Genomic DNA, 14902 nt, shown 5'->3' on the forward strand with positions numbered 1-14902 from the left:
TGTGCCTGTTATAGAATGAATTGTGTCTCCCTAGAATTCACTTGTTGAAGCCCTAAACCCCATTATGACTGTATTTGGAGATAGAACCTTTAGGATGTAATTATGGTTAAAGATGTCATAAGGGTGGGACCCTAAGCTGTCTTCTTAGGAAGAGAGGTCTCACCAGAAACTGAATTGGCTGGCACCTTGCTTTGCTTGTTCTTGGACTTCTTGCCTCCAAAACTGTGAGAAAATAAATTTCTATTGTTTAAGTTACCCAGCCTATGGTATTCTGTTATGACAGCCTGAGCAGACTAATACAGTACCTAACATCCTTTGATATAATTTCATTTGTTTATAACCAGTAATCATTTTTATGATGTGATTTTCATTGAAAAATAAACTTTTTTGATTTGTATTTTCCATAATATAAAACTCAAAATAGAAGCAGAATCTAAACATCATGTACCCTTCATTGAAACTGTAAAGTAGGATATCACTTAAAATAAGACTACTATAACTGTTACTTTCTAATTCTATTGATTTTTTTTTTAACTTCGGTTAACATTTTACTGTATTTCCTTCAAGTCAATTTTATGCATATTTATTTCTTAGTTGAGATTCCCTTCTAAACATATTTTAATCCTGCTTTATTAACTTAACATAAACATTTCCCTGTTTTGTTAAAAACTCTTTACAAACATCACTTTTAATTACAAAGAGATACCATTTTTTATGGAACCATTCCCATTCTGTTGGACTCATTGATTTTTAAACAAATTGTTCATACACCAAAATAAATATACTTAGAAAAACTAACTCTCTTCCCTTTATAAGTATTGGGTGGGCCAAAAAGTTCATTCAGTTAATGAATACATTGTTCAATAAAGTTCTTGGTGAAAATGAAAAATGTCTATTTTTACTTAAAACGGAACAAACTTTTTGGCCAGCCCAATAAATTTAATTCCATTTGTGATTTCACTTCTTTTATCTTTAAAAACTTTATATCTTTCTTACTTTTGCATGACCATTATAGTATCTTATTTAATGGAGTTTCATCTAAGAATGGAAATATTTCAAAGCAACAGCATAAGAAGTGATTCTGGAACAGTGCAGTGAAGTGGATTAAAGAGCATGACCTTTGAATCAGACAGATGCAGACTTAAATTCTAGCTCTTTTGTACTTTTGTGACTTTGTACAAAGTACTTAACCTGTTTAAGCTCCAATTTCAATATCTGTAAAATTGACAATAATAATTCTTAAACTTCTTTGGTTGATAAAAAGTATTAGAAATAATAAAATGTGTATTACATGATGCATAGTAGATTATTTAAATAAATTATGATCTATGGCTTTCATATGCCAAAATGTTTTCTTAAATTATTCCAGTGGGATAACCATTAGTGACATACCAAAAACTGACTCTTGTGATATTATTTCAGGAAATAGAATATTTTAAAAATCTGTTCTATTAGAAATAAATGTTTTGTTGTTATAAGAATGCCAGAAAACCAGTATTTGTCAAGTGTGTCTTTTATTTTTAAAAAAATTTATTGAAGGGGGTGGGATGAATGGGGAGATTGGGATTGACTTATATACTCTTGATACTATGTATAAAATAGATAACTAATGAGAACCTACAGCACAGGGAACTCTACCCAGTGCTCTGTGATGACCTAAATGAGAAGGAAATCCAAAAAGAGGGGATATATGTATACGTATAGCTGATTCACTTTGCTGTACTGTGTAAACTAACACAATATTGTAAAGCAACTATACTCCAGTACAAATTAAAAATAATAAATAAACTGGAAATGAACCCAAAGATCATCTATTCAATCCCACTTACTTTTCACATAAGGAAAAGACTACTTTTCTTCAGAAAATAAGATCTTAATAGAAGTAAACAGCATTTACATACATATTTAACAAGTTTCTAAGCGATTACTCTAGACAGAATTCAATTTGGTGTTTTTTTAACATTACTTTCTCATATGAAAGTTATTATTTCCTAAAAAAATTTTTTTACTGAAGTATAGTTGATTTACAATGTTGTGTTAATCTTTGTTGTACAGCAAAGTGACTCAGTTGTATACATATATGTGTATATACTTTTTCATATTCTTTTCCATTATGGCTTATCACAGGATATTGAATATAGTTCCCTATGCTATACAGTAGGACCTTGTTGTTTATCCATCCTGTATATAATAGTTTACATCTACCAATCCCAAACTCCCAATCCTTCCCTCCCCCACCCCCATCCCTCTTGGCAACCACAAGTCTGTTCTCTATGTCTGTGAGTCTGTTTCTGTTTTGTAGATATGTTCATTTGTGTTGTATTTTATTTTATTTATTTTTTAATAAATTTATTTATTTATTTTTCGCTGCCTTGGGTGTTCGTTGCTGCTTGTGGGCTTTCTCTAGCTGTGGCGAGTGGGGGCTACTCTTTGTTTCAGTGCATGGGCTTCTCATTGTGGTGGGGTCTAGGCACACAAGCTTCAATAATTGTGGCTTGCGGGCTCTAGAGCTCAGGCTCAGTAGTTGTGGCACACGGGTTTAGTTGTTCCGTGGCATGTGGGATCTTCCTGGACCAGGGCTTGAACCCATGTCCCTTGCATTGGTAGGCAGATTCTTAACCACTGTGCCACCAGGGAAGCCCTGTGTCGTATTTTAGATTCCACATATAAGTGATATATCGTATTCGTCTTTCTCTTTCTGACTTACTTCACTTAGCATGATAATATCTAGTTCCATCCATGCTGCTGCAAATGGCATTATTTCATTCATTTTAATGGCTGAGTAATAGTCCATTGTATATATATCCCACATCTTGTTTATCCATTCATCTTTCAATGGACATTTAGGTTGTTTCCATGTCTCAGCTATTGTAAGTAGTGCTGCAATGGACATTGGGGTGCATGTATCTTTTCAAATTATAGTTTTGTCTGAGTATATGCCCAGGAGTGGGATTGCTGGATCATATGGCAACTTTATTTTTACTTTTTTGAGGAACCTCCGTACTGGAGGTTTTCATAGTGGCTGCACCAATTTTCATTCCCACCAACAGTGTAGTAGGGTTCCCTTTTCTCCACACCCTCTCCAGCATTTGTTATTTGTACACTTTTTAATGATAGCCATTCTGACTGGTGTGAGGTGGTATCTCATTGTAGTTTTGACTTGCATTTTTCTAATAATTAGTGATGATGAGCATCTTTTCATGTGCCTGTTATCCATCTGTATGTCTTCTTTGGAGAATTGTCTATTTAGGTCTTTGGCCCATTTTTTGATCGGGTTGTTTGCTTTTTTGTTATTCAATTGTGTGAATTGTTTGTGTATTTTGGAAATTAAGCCCTTGTGGGTCACATCATTTGCAAATATTTTCTCCCAGTCTGTAGGTTGTTGTGTTTTCATTAGATAAAATGGGAATTTTATTTAAATTTTTATGAGTTTAAAATAGAAAGCACATGACTTTTAATGTTACCACTTCCTACACTTGGTCCTTGATGATTCATGCAATAAATTAAATGCTCTAATTCAGTAAGGCAAAAATTCTAATGCTCTTCTTGTTTTAGAAAGTTCGTTGTGCTTTTAAAATCTAATGGTGTATTAACTGTGAACAAAAGAAGGAAGTTTCGTTACTTAAATCCTTATTGTTTGTGCATTATAAAAATCAGTTTTCTGATAGCATCATTAAACTCTATGGTACTTGTGATCATCATGTTATTCTTGGAGCATTATTATTGTCACAGCTCCCAGTAGTGTTAACATTAACATGGGTGGTTTCTGTTTTGACATTTTATGGTATGAGAATGCAGGTATGGAAGAATGATTTTGGAATTAAAGCCAAGCTATTCAAATTTATTGCTCTTTTATCAGCAAATACATGTCTATCAGGATATGTTAGCTGTGATAAAATTCTTCAACATTTAGAAAGTAGCAGTATGGTTAATAGAATTGGGTTGTTAATCCAAGATATGTTTGTATGTTTCATTATGGAAATAAATGTATTAAAGTTCAAAATAATCATAAATGTTATTAGCTTTCCCATTTAAATTTGATGTCAGTGAGTGAGGAGTTCTGTACAAGTGAAATTATATGTTTTACACAGTAAATGAGAAAGTATAATTTTGTAGATTAAGTTTAAAATTTAATAACTCATTTCAATTAATTTTCTTCTACTCTGTAAACTCAGAAGGTTCAAATAGAAAACCTAGCATAAATGTAATCAAATGTAAAATGTAATCAAATCAATTATAAGAGTCAACTCTGTAAAACTACTAACCACACATAAAATCTATTGACAAAACATAATTGTAAATATTGTCTTATCGTTTGATGAAGGTAGGCCTTGAGATATATTCAAAATGAAAAGAATGGAACAAGTCTCATGTAGAGGAGGAAAACTAATTATTCCTTTACCCTTCTAAGTTCTTGGCTGAACCTCAAGAATAAAAGATTAACAGGAGGAAAAAAAACATACTCAATTACCTATGTAAGTAGTATGGTAGCCTCAGAAAGATATGACTCAGAAGGCAGCCAGAGGACTGAGGTGTATGTGCAGTCCTGACCTAAGGTGTATAGGGGTCTAAGGCTTCAAAGGGTGGCAGGGGGGTGGAATTTACTGGAAGGTGAGAGGAGGCAATGTTTGGTAAAGAAAGATTGCCCTGCCAGATAAGTCTCCTGTGTGGAAAAGTTATCTGTAGTAATAGCTCCCTTCCTGGTGCAGGCCCCCTTTCTAATGTAAATTTGCTTTAGAAATGTAGATTTCCCTTACAAATCGATAACTTCTACTCTGTTTTCAAAGCTTCTCCTGTCTCTGCAGTTTCTCCAAATAATTGGTATGCGAAAGAGGCATATTTTAGGGTGGCTTATTCTGCTACCCCTCACTTCATAACAGCCTCTGTAAAGTGCTGTTAAAGAACAAAATTCAGCTGAGTAAATTTTAAAGCTCTTCCTGGCTTTCAGCAATTCATCAGTCAGTCAGCATTCAATCTAGCAGATAGAAAGGAGCTCTGAAGGCAAGAGATTTTTATAGGCAGAAGGGGGCAAGAACAGGAAGTTAAACTGAGGCAGTGAGAGGGAACAGGATATGTCACCCCCAAATGTCCCACTTTGGCGTGGGGATTGTTTTGAGCTAATGGCAACTGAGAACCAGCAGACTCATGAAAAGCATTTTACCTCTCCCTTAACTGCTTAAAAGAATTTAGATAGGGGGCCTGTACCAGGAAGAGAGCTATTACCAGCAACAACTTTTTACATCAGAAAGACTTATTTTCATGGCTTGGCAAATATTTGTTTACCAAACACTTGTACTTCCCATCTTCCCATGAATTTCCTTCCTCCTCTTTGAAGCCCCAGATCCCTACCCACTTCTCCGAAGCTCAGCATAGTATGTAAACCTCAACTGCCTGACTACCTTTGAATCTTCATGTCTTTGTGGGGCTCCCATAGGTATGTAATTAAGTTTGTTTTTTTCCCCTGTTAATCTGTCTTATGTCAATTTGATTATTCGACCAGCCAACGAATTTAGAAGGGAAGAAAGGAAAAGTTTTCTGCCCCTACAGCAAAAAAAGCAGATTGGTTATTCCAAGCTTACTTTAGGGAATGGCAGGTGTCTGTCAGGCAGATAACGTAAGTAGTGCTGATCAGGCGATTTCTGATTGACTGGTTTAAGATTCCATTTCTGGGAGAGCCAAAACTATAAGAAGTCTTGATTTGGTGAAGTGGGGCTTAGTATAAGCAGCTCCATTTTGGGCCTGTTGTCTTCACCAATGCAAAAATGCATTCTTTGGCCTCAATGTGTTACTGAGGGCCTGCTCTCTGCTGAGCACTATGGAATACTCAAATGAATACCGTGTAGTCTCCCTCAAGAAACTCTCAGTTTAGTGGTTCCCTGATAGTTTTCCTTAGGCTCTCAGTTGCATTTGGTAGAAGCAACTATTTCCTCCTGACGTCCTGTCTTAGCTTTGCATGCAAGGAAGTATTCCAGTTTCTTCATAAGGCTCTGAGCTGTTTGTTTTACCTCTAGGATTTCAAGTTAATGGACATCATCTCATTGAATTCTTACATAGGCTTTAGTGCGGCTACTTCTGCTAAGGAGTGGTGTACCATTAAAATTAGATTTTATTTAAACCTATAGTGATTCCAGTGTAATGAAGATACACAGGAATAATGCAAATGCAGGTGGGAAATGCATCAAAATCAAAGAGAAGGAATGATGTTTGTTTTCCAAACAAAGGAGCTTTATGTATGCAACACGATTTCTTCCACTAGCTTTGACTGGCCCAGGGCCACAGCAAACTTAACAACTCTGGAACCTTGCTGTCTCCTTCCACTCCCACAAACATGGCCTTCCTCTTATTCATCTGTACTATCTTTAAGGTTTGAGCTTTCAGAATCATCTTTCTGCTTTTACTTTTTCCCACTTTTCACTAGTTACAGGACCGCAAACTGCTGAGGGTGTTTATAGAGTTAAGTACTAGATCTGGCATTTTCTGTTAAAAGCTTATGGTAAATTCTCTGTTAAATGCTTACGGTAAGTGGCCTTCCCTGCTCACTAAATGAGTTAGACCTAAACACCCAAATCCCCACTGAAAAACACTCTTGCCAAATTTGTATTAGATGGCTATAGAGTGGTTCTGGTGGTAGTGGACATGCATATGAAGACTTCAGGTAAAAACATTTCAAGAAATATGACAGTGAAAAAATATATTTTAAAATATAAATTATATACATGTATATGCTATTACATGTATATAATAATATAAATAGATATTTGCTGCTTCAGATACTATAAATTTATATAATCAAAGATATTCTCTGGAAAAATAGGTGATGGATTATGTTACATTGGAGTTTTCTATATTCAGGCATATGTGGTGATAGGCATTCAATGAACATAGGGTGATTAATGATCTATCTAATAGATGTTCTATTGTGTTCATACTTTTTGCAGGTATTTTTCAGTTTTATAATATTATAACAACAATAAAATGGTCTTGACAATAGGGTCCAAGTCATATAACTGTCTGTGTCCCATTAACATGTAAAGGTAGATGTGTATGGCTATAGGCACTTAGTAAGTTCTTTCTCACTATTAATCCTCCAAAGCAAACATCATATGCGCATTTCATTGTTAAGGAAAGTTTTAAATTAATTATATAAATTTTAAATTTGAAAATTAAAATTCAATACATATATAAACTATATGACATTGAAATAATTTCATCGAAGTTCAAATGCAAGTAATAGATTGATCGTATTATGCTATAATAATGTTTTTTTCTTTTTTTAGTTTAGTGCTCAAGGAGCATGTATTTCTCATGTACTGCCAGAATTTCTGCTTGAACCAGAAGATTGTAAGAAGTGGATTGAAATTACAGTAAGCGAATTTAATTTCTTGGAAAAATCTGCACTGTTATTGAATTTACTGGTTTTTGGTCTTTGTTAGATTTTATTTTAGAATCTTTGATTTTTTATTTATGAAATATCCTAAGGATTATGCCTCTCTGGACAGTATATATTTGTATTTGTCTAAAAATCTCTGTGGAGTTCCCATACAGAAATGATTCCGTGGCTTTCTTAAATATACAGGTAATTGCTTCTTTTAAGGGATTTAGAAATAAAGAATGGTCTGTGCTAATTTAAATTTTTTCTTAAAATACATCCTTAGACTGTATATCTTTCAAAGAAAATACTGGTTTATTTTCCCTGCCACTTGCCACTTCCTTTCTTTAGGTTTAGAGGAGAATAGGGAGAAATTAAACAAGATATTCATTTTTTTTCAAATTATACAATTCATTTTATGAAAACCTATTGAGAAGAGGAATTATCTTGAGAAGCCTGTAGGCTTTGAGGCAACGCTCCTTTAGTTGTGGCACTGTTACTATAGTCACCACATGACATTAGTAGAAGAGCCAAGGGCCTGTTCTTTGGCACTCTGCTGAGTTCCTGTGGCTTCATCCAAAGGGTGTGGCTCCTTTGGGGGTTCAGAATTCAGAATAATTTTGCATCTCATTCTACCACTTCTGCCACAGAGTGAGCTAGTAGCTACATTGTTTGAATAAATCTACAACATGAAATAGGGGCTGTGAGTTCCAGAAAGTTACCTGTGTTGATAGTTTCTATTACTGGCACATGGGGAATTAGAGATCTGGATGAGTGGGAAAAAAAGACATGTAAAGGTTTTATTAAAAGAAAAAAATTGTATGCTAACTAAGTAGTTAAAACTTTGTACTTACATTTGCCTTGCATTGTAATTAATGTTGTGATATTTTATTTCTTATAGTCTTCCACTAATACCTTGCCCAAGTTTTCCAATATACCTAAGGAAAAGCATTCTATTGTTACAGATATTACAAAGTTTGAAACCTGGAGTAAACGGGCATGGACAGATGTATTCCTTCAGACATACAAGGTAACTTTTCCACTCTTGTTCACTGCTAGGGGTTTTTTTTGGTTGATTTATATGAATAGTGTAGTAGTTAAGGTATAGGTAGTGCTGCTGTAAAAGATTAAAAAATACAGTGGCCCAAATAAGATAGAAATATTATTTCTATCTATTGTGGAGAAGTGGTTTAGAAATAGTGGGTGTCTCTTCCATCCTCAGTACTGGACTTTCATTTCTGGATCAGTTTCTCAGAACAGGGAAGAGCAGGTTAAAGAGTAGAAGACAGGTAAATACCTTTTAAGGATGTCATCTGAAAAATGCATCATTTCCATTTCACATCCCATTGGGCAAAATTTAGTCATATGACTGCACCTAGCTTCAAGGGAAGTTGAGAAATGTAGTCTCTAAAATTGGTAGGTACAGACATATTCTGGTACATAAAAGGAAGGATTAAATAATAGATGTTGGGGGACTTCCCTGGCGACCCAGTGGTTAAGACTCTGTGCTTCCAATGCAAGGGGTGCAGGTTCGATCCCTGGTCGGGGAACTAAGATCCCATATGGTGTGGCACAGCCAAAAAATAAAGAAAGAAAGAAATTAAAGAAAGAAAGAATAGCTATTGGTGAAAATTATGGTCTCTACCTCTAATGCTTAGTAGACTCTTGCTATAAAGTTATTCTGGAGAGATATTTACTAGGAATCATACAACTGTAGGCGAGACCAGGTGTTGATGAGATTCTCCAGTTTGCTTCATGTTAAGTTACATATTTGGGTAGATTATCATAGCATAAATTGCACCTTCACACCCTACATCTTTATTGCTTAAACAAGTCCTGATTTCAGTCTTTGGAATCATTCCCTAGGTTTCCAAATATGGCACTGTGGATCTTGCCCACTAAGACCAATAGAGGCTTTTCCTCTGTCCTCATAGATTACAACCACAGATAGGGTGAGCTGTAGGGTAGGGAGTTAAAAGAAGGAAGAAGTCAAATAGAAGCAGCAATTAGTCACTCAAAGGAAAGGATAAAATAGAAATCTAAATAGTGAGTAATATATTTAAGACTTCTGTCACAAAATGCTTTTTAAATGTGATCTTGTTTATTCTTCACAACCAGTAATATCCTCAGTTTAGAAATGTGGGTACAAAGGTTCACATGCATACATACTTTCTTCCAAGATCACCTGATTTTGGCCATATAAAACCATCTGATGTAGGTAAAGCTTATTTCTTCCTTGTTGTTCTCTGCTGGGGCCCAGGAGCCCAGGTCCCTCTTGTTGCCCTCTGACACTCTAAATCCTCCACTGAGCCAGCCACCCAAGCCTACCCTCTGGGGAGTTCCTTCTGCGGCTTGATTCCCAGTTACTCCCCCTCTCTACCTTTTCTTTTCCCAGTAACCTGCCCTGTCTTTCTTGCTGGATGTCAAGAGCAGAAATCCTGTATGTTTTTTAGTAATTCCCAGAAGAATGTATGGGGGTATTTGTGACTCTCACCCAAACTTAGATTTGGGAAAAGACAATTTTCTTCTTTTCTTTCTTAACTCCAGGCTGCCTCCTATATAATTTTGTCTACTGATAAAGAGGAGCAACTCCAAAACAGAAGAGCCGCACATGTCCTAGTTTATGGACAAGCTAGTACTAATCTTGGTTTGTGGGCTTCATTCACTCACCCATTCACTTATTCACTCCCTCATGCCTTCATGTATATTTCTCATTCATTTAACCCATCTTCCCCAACTTATAAGTCTATGAATTTAGATACCAAGTATCACTTGTAAACTCAGAACTTAATAGTGTGTCAGCTACATAGTAGATGGCTCAACAAATATTGGTTGAATGAATTTATTCAACAACTATTATGGTCCAGCTACTATAATAGGTTCTGGGGGTATAAAAGTAAACTTGATATAGTCTGTCTCTTCAAGGATTTTGTGTCCTGTAGTATGTAAGTAACTAAATATATATAATTACAGAGAAGGATGACAAATGTTATAACAGGGTAAGCCCAAAGAACTAAGGATGAGCGGACATAGAGAGGAACCTAACTTTCCTGTGTCTTGGAGAAGGTTTCTAGGAAAAAGGTGGATTTAAACTGAGCCCTGAGCAATGAAGAGGGTTTGGCAGGCAAGGTGGGGCATAGGTTAGAGAGAAAGATAGTACAATTTGTGTGACGGAGGTGATAGGTGAGTTTTATTGGGGGGGGTGGGGCAATAACATTTTTTCCAGATAAAGGGAATTCAATGTGGAAGTGCCTGTGGTTTGATAGAGCATTGTACGTTCTGAGGAATAAAAACAGTATGGCTGTGGGTAAGAGGGGTGGACAATAAGCCCAGTCAGAAATTAGACCATGGTTGACTTCATAAGCCAAACCAAGGCATCTGGACTTTATGGATTTTAGCACAAGGTCAGTACAGAAGTCCTGAAGGATTTTAAACACAAGGTTGATATGATCAGTTTTGCATTCTAGAGAAATCACTCTGGTATGGTGTGGAAACTGTTCGTGGATTTTTTTTTCAATTGAAGTATAGTTGATTTACAATGTTATGTTAGTTTCAGGTGTACAGCAAAGTGATTCAGTTTTATATATATATATTTTTTTCTTTCTTTTTCAGATTCTTTTCCCTTATAGGTTATTACAAAATATTGAGTATAGCTCCCTGTGCTATATAATAGGTGCTTGTTGGTTATCTGTATTACATATAGTAGTGTGTATATCTTAATCCCATTCTCCTAATTTATCCCCCCTTTTCCTCCCTTTTCCCCCTTGGTAACCACAAGTTTGTTTTCTGTGTCTGTGGGTCTATTTCTGTTTTGTATATAAGTTCATTTATATCATTCTTTTTATTTTTTTAGATTCCACATATAAGCAATATTATGTAGTATTTGTCCTTTTTTTTTAACATCTTTATTAGAGTATAATTGCTTTACAATGGTGTGTTAGTTTCTGCTTTATAACAAAGGGAATCAGTTATACATATACACATGTTCCCATATCTTTTCCCTCTTGCGTCTCCCTCCCTCCCACCATCCCTATCCCACCCCTCTAGGTGGCCACAAAGCACTGAGCTAATCTCCCTGTGCTATGCGGCTGCTTCCCACTAGCTATCTATTTTACGTTTGGTAGTGTATATATGTCCATGCCACTCTCTCACTTTGTCACAGCTTACCCTTCCCCCTCCCCATATCTTGAAGTCCATTCTCTACTAGGTCTGTGTCTTTATTCCTGTCTCACCCCTAGGACCTTCATGACCTTTTTTTTTCTTTCTTAGATTCCATATATATGTGTTAGCATACGGTATTTGTTTTTCTCTTTCTGATTTACTTCACTCTGTATGACAGACTCTAGGTGCATCCACCTCACTACAAATAACTCAATTTTGTTTCTTTTTATGGCTGAGTAATATTCCATTATATATATGTGCCACATCTTCTTTATCCATTCATCTGTTGATGGACACTTAGGTTGCTTCCATGTCCTGGCTATTGTAAATAGAGCTGCAATGAACATTTTGGTACATGACCCTTTTTTTTTTTTTTACATCTTTATTGGAGTATGATTGCCTTACAATGGTGTGTTAGTTTCTGCTTTATAACAAAGTGAATCAGTTATACATATACATATGTTCCCATATCTCTTCCCTCTTGCGTCAACTTCCCTTCCACCCTCCCTATCCCACCCCTCCAGGCGGTCACAAAGCACTGAGCTGATCTCCCTGTGCTATGCGGCTGCTTCCCACTAGCTATCTACCTTACGTTTGGTAGTGTATATATGTCCATGCCTCTCTCTCGCTTTGTCACAGCTTACCTTTCTCCCACCCCATATCCTCAAGTCCATTCTCTAGTAGCTCTGTGTCTTTATTCCTGTCTTACCCCTAGGTTCTTCATGACATTTATTTTTCTTAAATTCCTTATATATGTGTTAGCATACGGTATTTGTCTTTCTCTTTCTGACTTACTTCACTCTGTATGACAGACTCTAGGTCCATCCACCTAATTACAAATGGCTCAATTTCGTTTCTTTTTATGGCTGAGTAATATTCCATTGTATATATGTGCCCTGTCCTGAGCCTTCAAGTGCTGAAAGCAGGGGCAAGGCTAGACTCTTTGTCGTCCCCACAGCTCAGCGGGTGGGGCATGTTCCCCTTAGTCGTCACTCAGTGTTCTCAGTTTGACTCCTGGGAAGGCCTGTGGCTCCTGTCTCTTTACCTGAGGACATGTGCTCATAGAAAGGCCCACCGCTCTCTGAGAGCCAACAGAAGAAAGTGAGGGTAGCCTAATGTCCCACGTCTACCTGTGGTCTCTGAAGGCAGGACGCTGGGGCCGGCAGATCCAGGCCTTATTATGCTTGGCCGCGCTGGTCCTCACTCAGGCCCTTCCTCGGTTTGACTCCTGGGAAGACCTATAATTTCTCCCTCTCTTCACCTATTACTGTCCCCACTTCTCTGTCACCCTGGGAGGAGTTAAGGGTTGCCTCTGCTCGGCCTGACATGTCTCCAGGCGTCTCCCAGGACTGACAGCAGGGGAGAGATGATGTGCTGCCCCCATTGTTATGGTTTTCATGCTCCACTCCAGCCTTAGGTCCTCACCCCAACTCCTAGCACAACCTGGAAATTTCCCCTGTGCTGAGTCAGCCAGCCTCGGAGCAAAGTCCTCACCACCCTGAGTCCCCAGAAGTAGAAGTCAGAGTAGGCCACGTGTAGCCACAGCTATTTCTGAGGGGCTTCTGAGGACTAACACAGAGGGCAAGATTCCCCGGGCTCCGCTCTTCTGGGGTTTGTGACCTCAATAGTCCTCACTCTGTCAGGATCTGGGACTCTCCCCTCTACTGACCTGAGTCCTCCAGAGCCGGAGGCAAGTGGGTGACACATCGAACTACCCCTGCCTGGGGCTTCCCTGGGCCGAAAGGGTGGTGGGGCTATGTGTTTGTTCCTGTCTCTTTTCGGTTGGGCGTTCCCCTTGGTCCTCACTCGGAGTCCTTACGCTGGCTCTTCCCGTGACCTAGAGAGGCCTGTGCTCTCATACTACAGCCTTTACTTCCCTGAGACCACCTAGGAGGATGTGAGGGTTGCCTCACGTGGGCATGACTGCCTGTGGTCACTCCTGGCCGACAGTAAGGGAGGGATTCTGTGGCGTCCCCGCTTTTATGACTTGGGTGGTTCCCTCAGTCCTCATGGTCCTCTGCTCGACTCTTGGCATGACCTGGAATTCCTCCCTGTGCTCCCCTGAGGCTGGCCCCTGGGACCAAGTGCCTCATCTACCTGAGACGCTCTAAAAGGAAAGGCGTGGGGCGCACCATGCCAACATTCCTGGATTTGCCAAGGGGAGGTATCCAGTGGCAGGGCTCTGCTCTAGGTGGAGTCCCTTTATCCTCATTTAGAGTCACTAGATTTCCAGTCTCTACTGAGTGAGGCTGTTCCCCATAGACCAAGGCCCTCGCCTCCCCGAGACAACCCCCAGTGGAAAGAGGGGGCAGGTCAGCCAGAAAGCTTTGTCCTGGGCCTCCTGGGGCTGACCTCAGGGGCGGGACTCTGCATTCTCCTCTGTTCTGGAGTGAGTGGTCCTCTTGCTCCTCATTCAGGGTCCTCATCGTGATGCCTGACCAGACCCAGGACTCCACCCTCCACTCCCCTGAAGCTGTGCTCCTCAGCACAAAGGCATTACCTTCTTGGGAATTCTGAATTGGAAGTCAGGATGAACCAGATCTGTCCAAAGCTGTTGGGGTCTTCTGAGGAGCAGGACTTTACAAGGCCCCACTCTTCTGGAGTCAGTGGCCCCTCAGTCCTAACTCAGGTTTCTTACCTTGACTTCAGGTAGCATATGGGACTCCACCCTCCCTACTGTCTGTCTGCCAGCCTCAGGCCAAGGCTTTCACCTTCCTGAGACACCAGAAGGAGAGATAAGAGACCTATTCCCTGGCTACCCCTGCCGGGGGCCTCTGTGTGGTCCCCTTTGTTATGGGGAATCCACTCATCAGCACCCAGTGTCCTCACTCTGAAGCAAATTAAGGCCTGTTAGGATCTCCTACTTGGGCAGAATTGGAGATGCTGCCACAAGACCAAGGAACTCACCTCCCTGAGAACCTCTCCACCCTTGCCCCGGAGGAAAAGAAGGGGTACCTTCAGACAGACAGCTCTGCGCATGGCCACACAAGGGAGAAAGGGTAGACTTTGTGGGGCCCCCTTCTGTTCTAAGGTCCTCACCTTGAGTAACGATCGGAGGCTGGGACTTCTCCCTCCACTGACCTGAGGACACAGCTCTTAAACCAAGGCTTTTATGTCCCTGAGAAACTTGAAGAGTAAATGAGGAGATGCTGATCTTTTCAGGGTATCTGACATTGCATATGTAGAAGACCCCATTGTCACCGGAAAACTTTTTTTTATTCATACCATTCACTTATTCAGCGTTACTATTACAGTATTCCAGAACAGTGCTTTGGGAACAGGGCCCCTTTTATCCCATGAGATACATTTTGGAGTGGTGAAAAGAAAAATGAATTAAAAGACGTAAGGTCTGGCTTAGGCTGGGAGGAGTGG

At 38.9% G+C, this 14902-nt stretch overlaps 1 protein-coding gene across 1 annotated transcript in view; it reads left to right on the forward strand.

The window, feature by feature from the left end:
• CFAP47 (cilia and flagella associated protein 47) overlaps positions 1 to 14902 on the forward strand; it is a 541109-nt gene that overhangs the window by 243982 nt on the left and 282225 nt on the right. Inside the window, 2 exon segments of the mRNA XM_049704952.1 lie at positions 7278 to 7364; positions 8271 to 8399. Coding sequence (XP_049560909.1) covers positions 7278 to 7364; positions 8271 to 8399 — 216 coding nt within the window.

This window comes from Orcinus orca, chromosome X (assembly GCF_937001465.1).
Source record: "Orcinus orca chromosome X, mOrcOrc1.1, whole genome shotgun sequence".
Lineage (NCBI taxonomy): Eukaryota > Metazoa > Chordata > Mammalia > Artiodactyla > Delphinidae > Orcinus > Orcinus orca.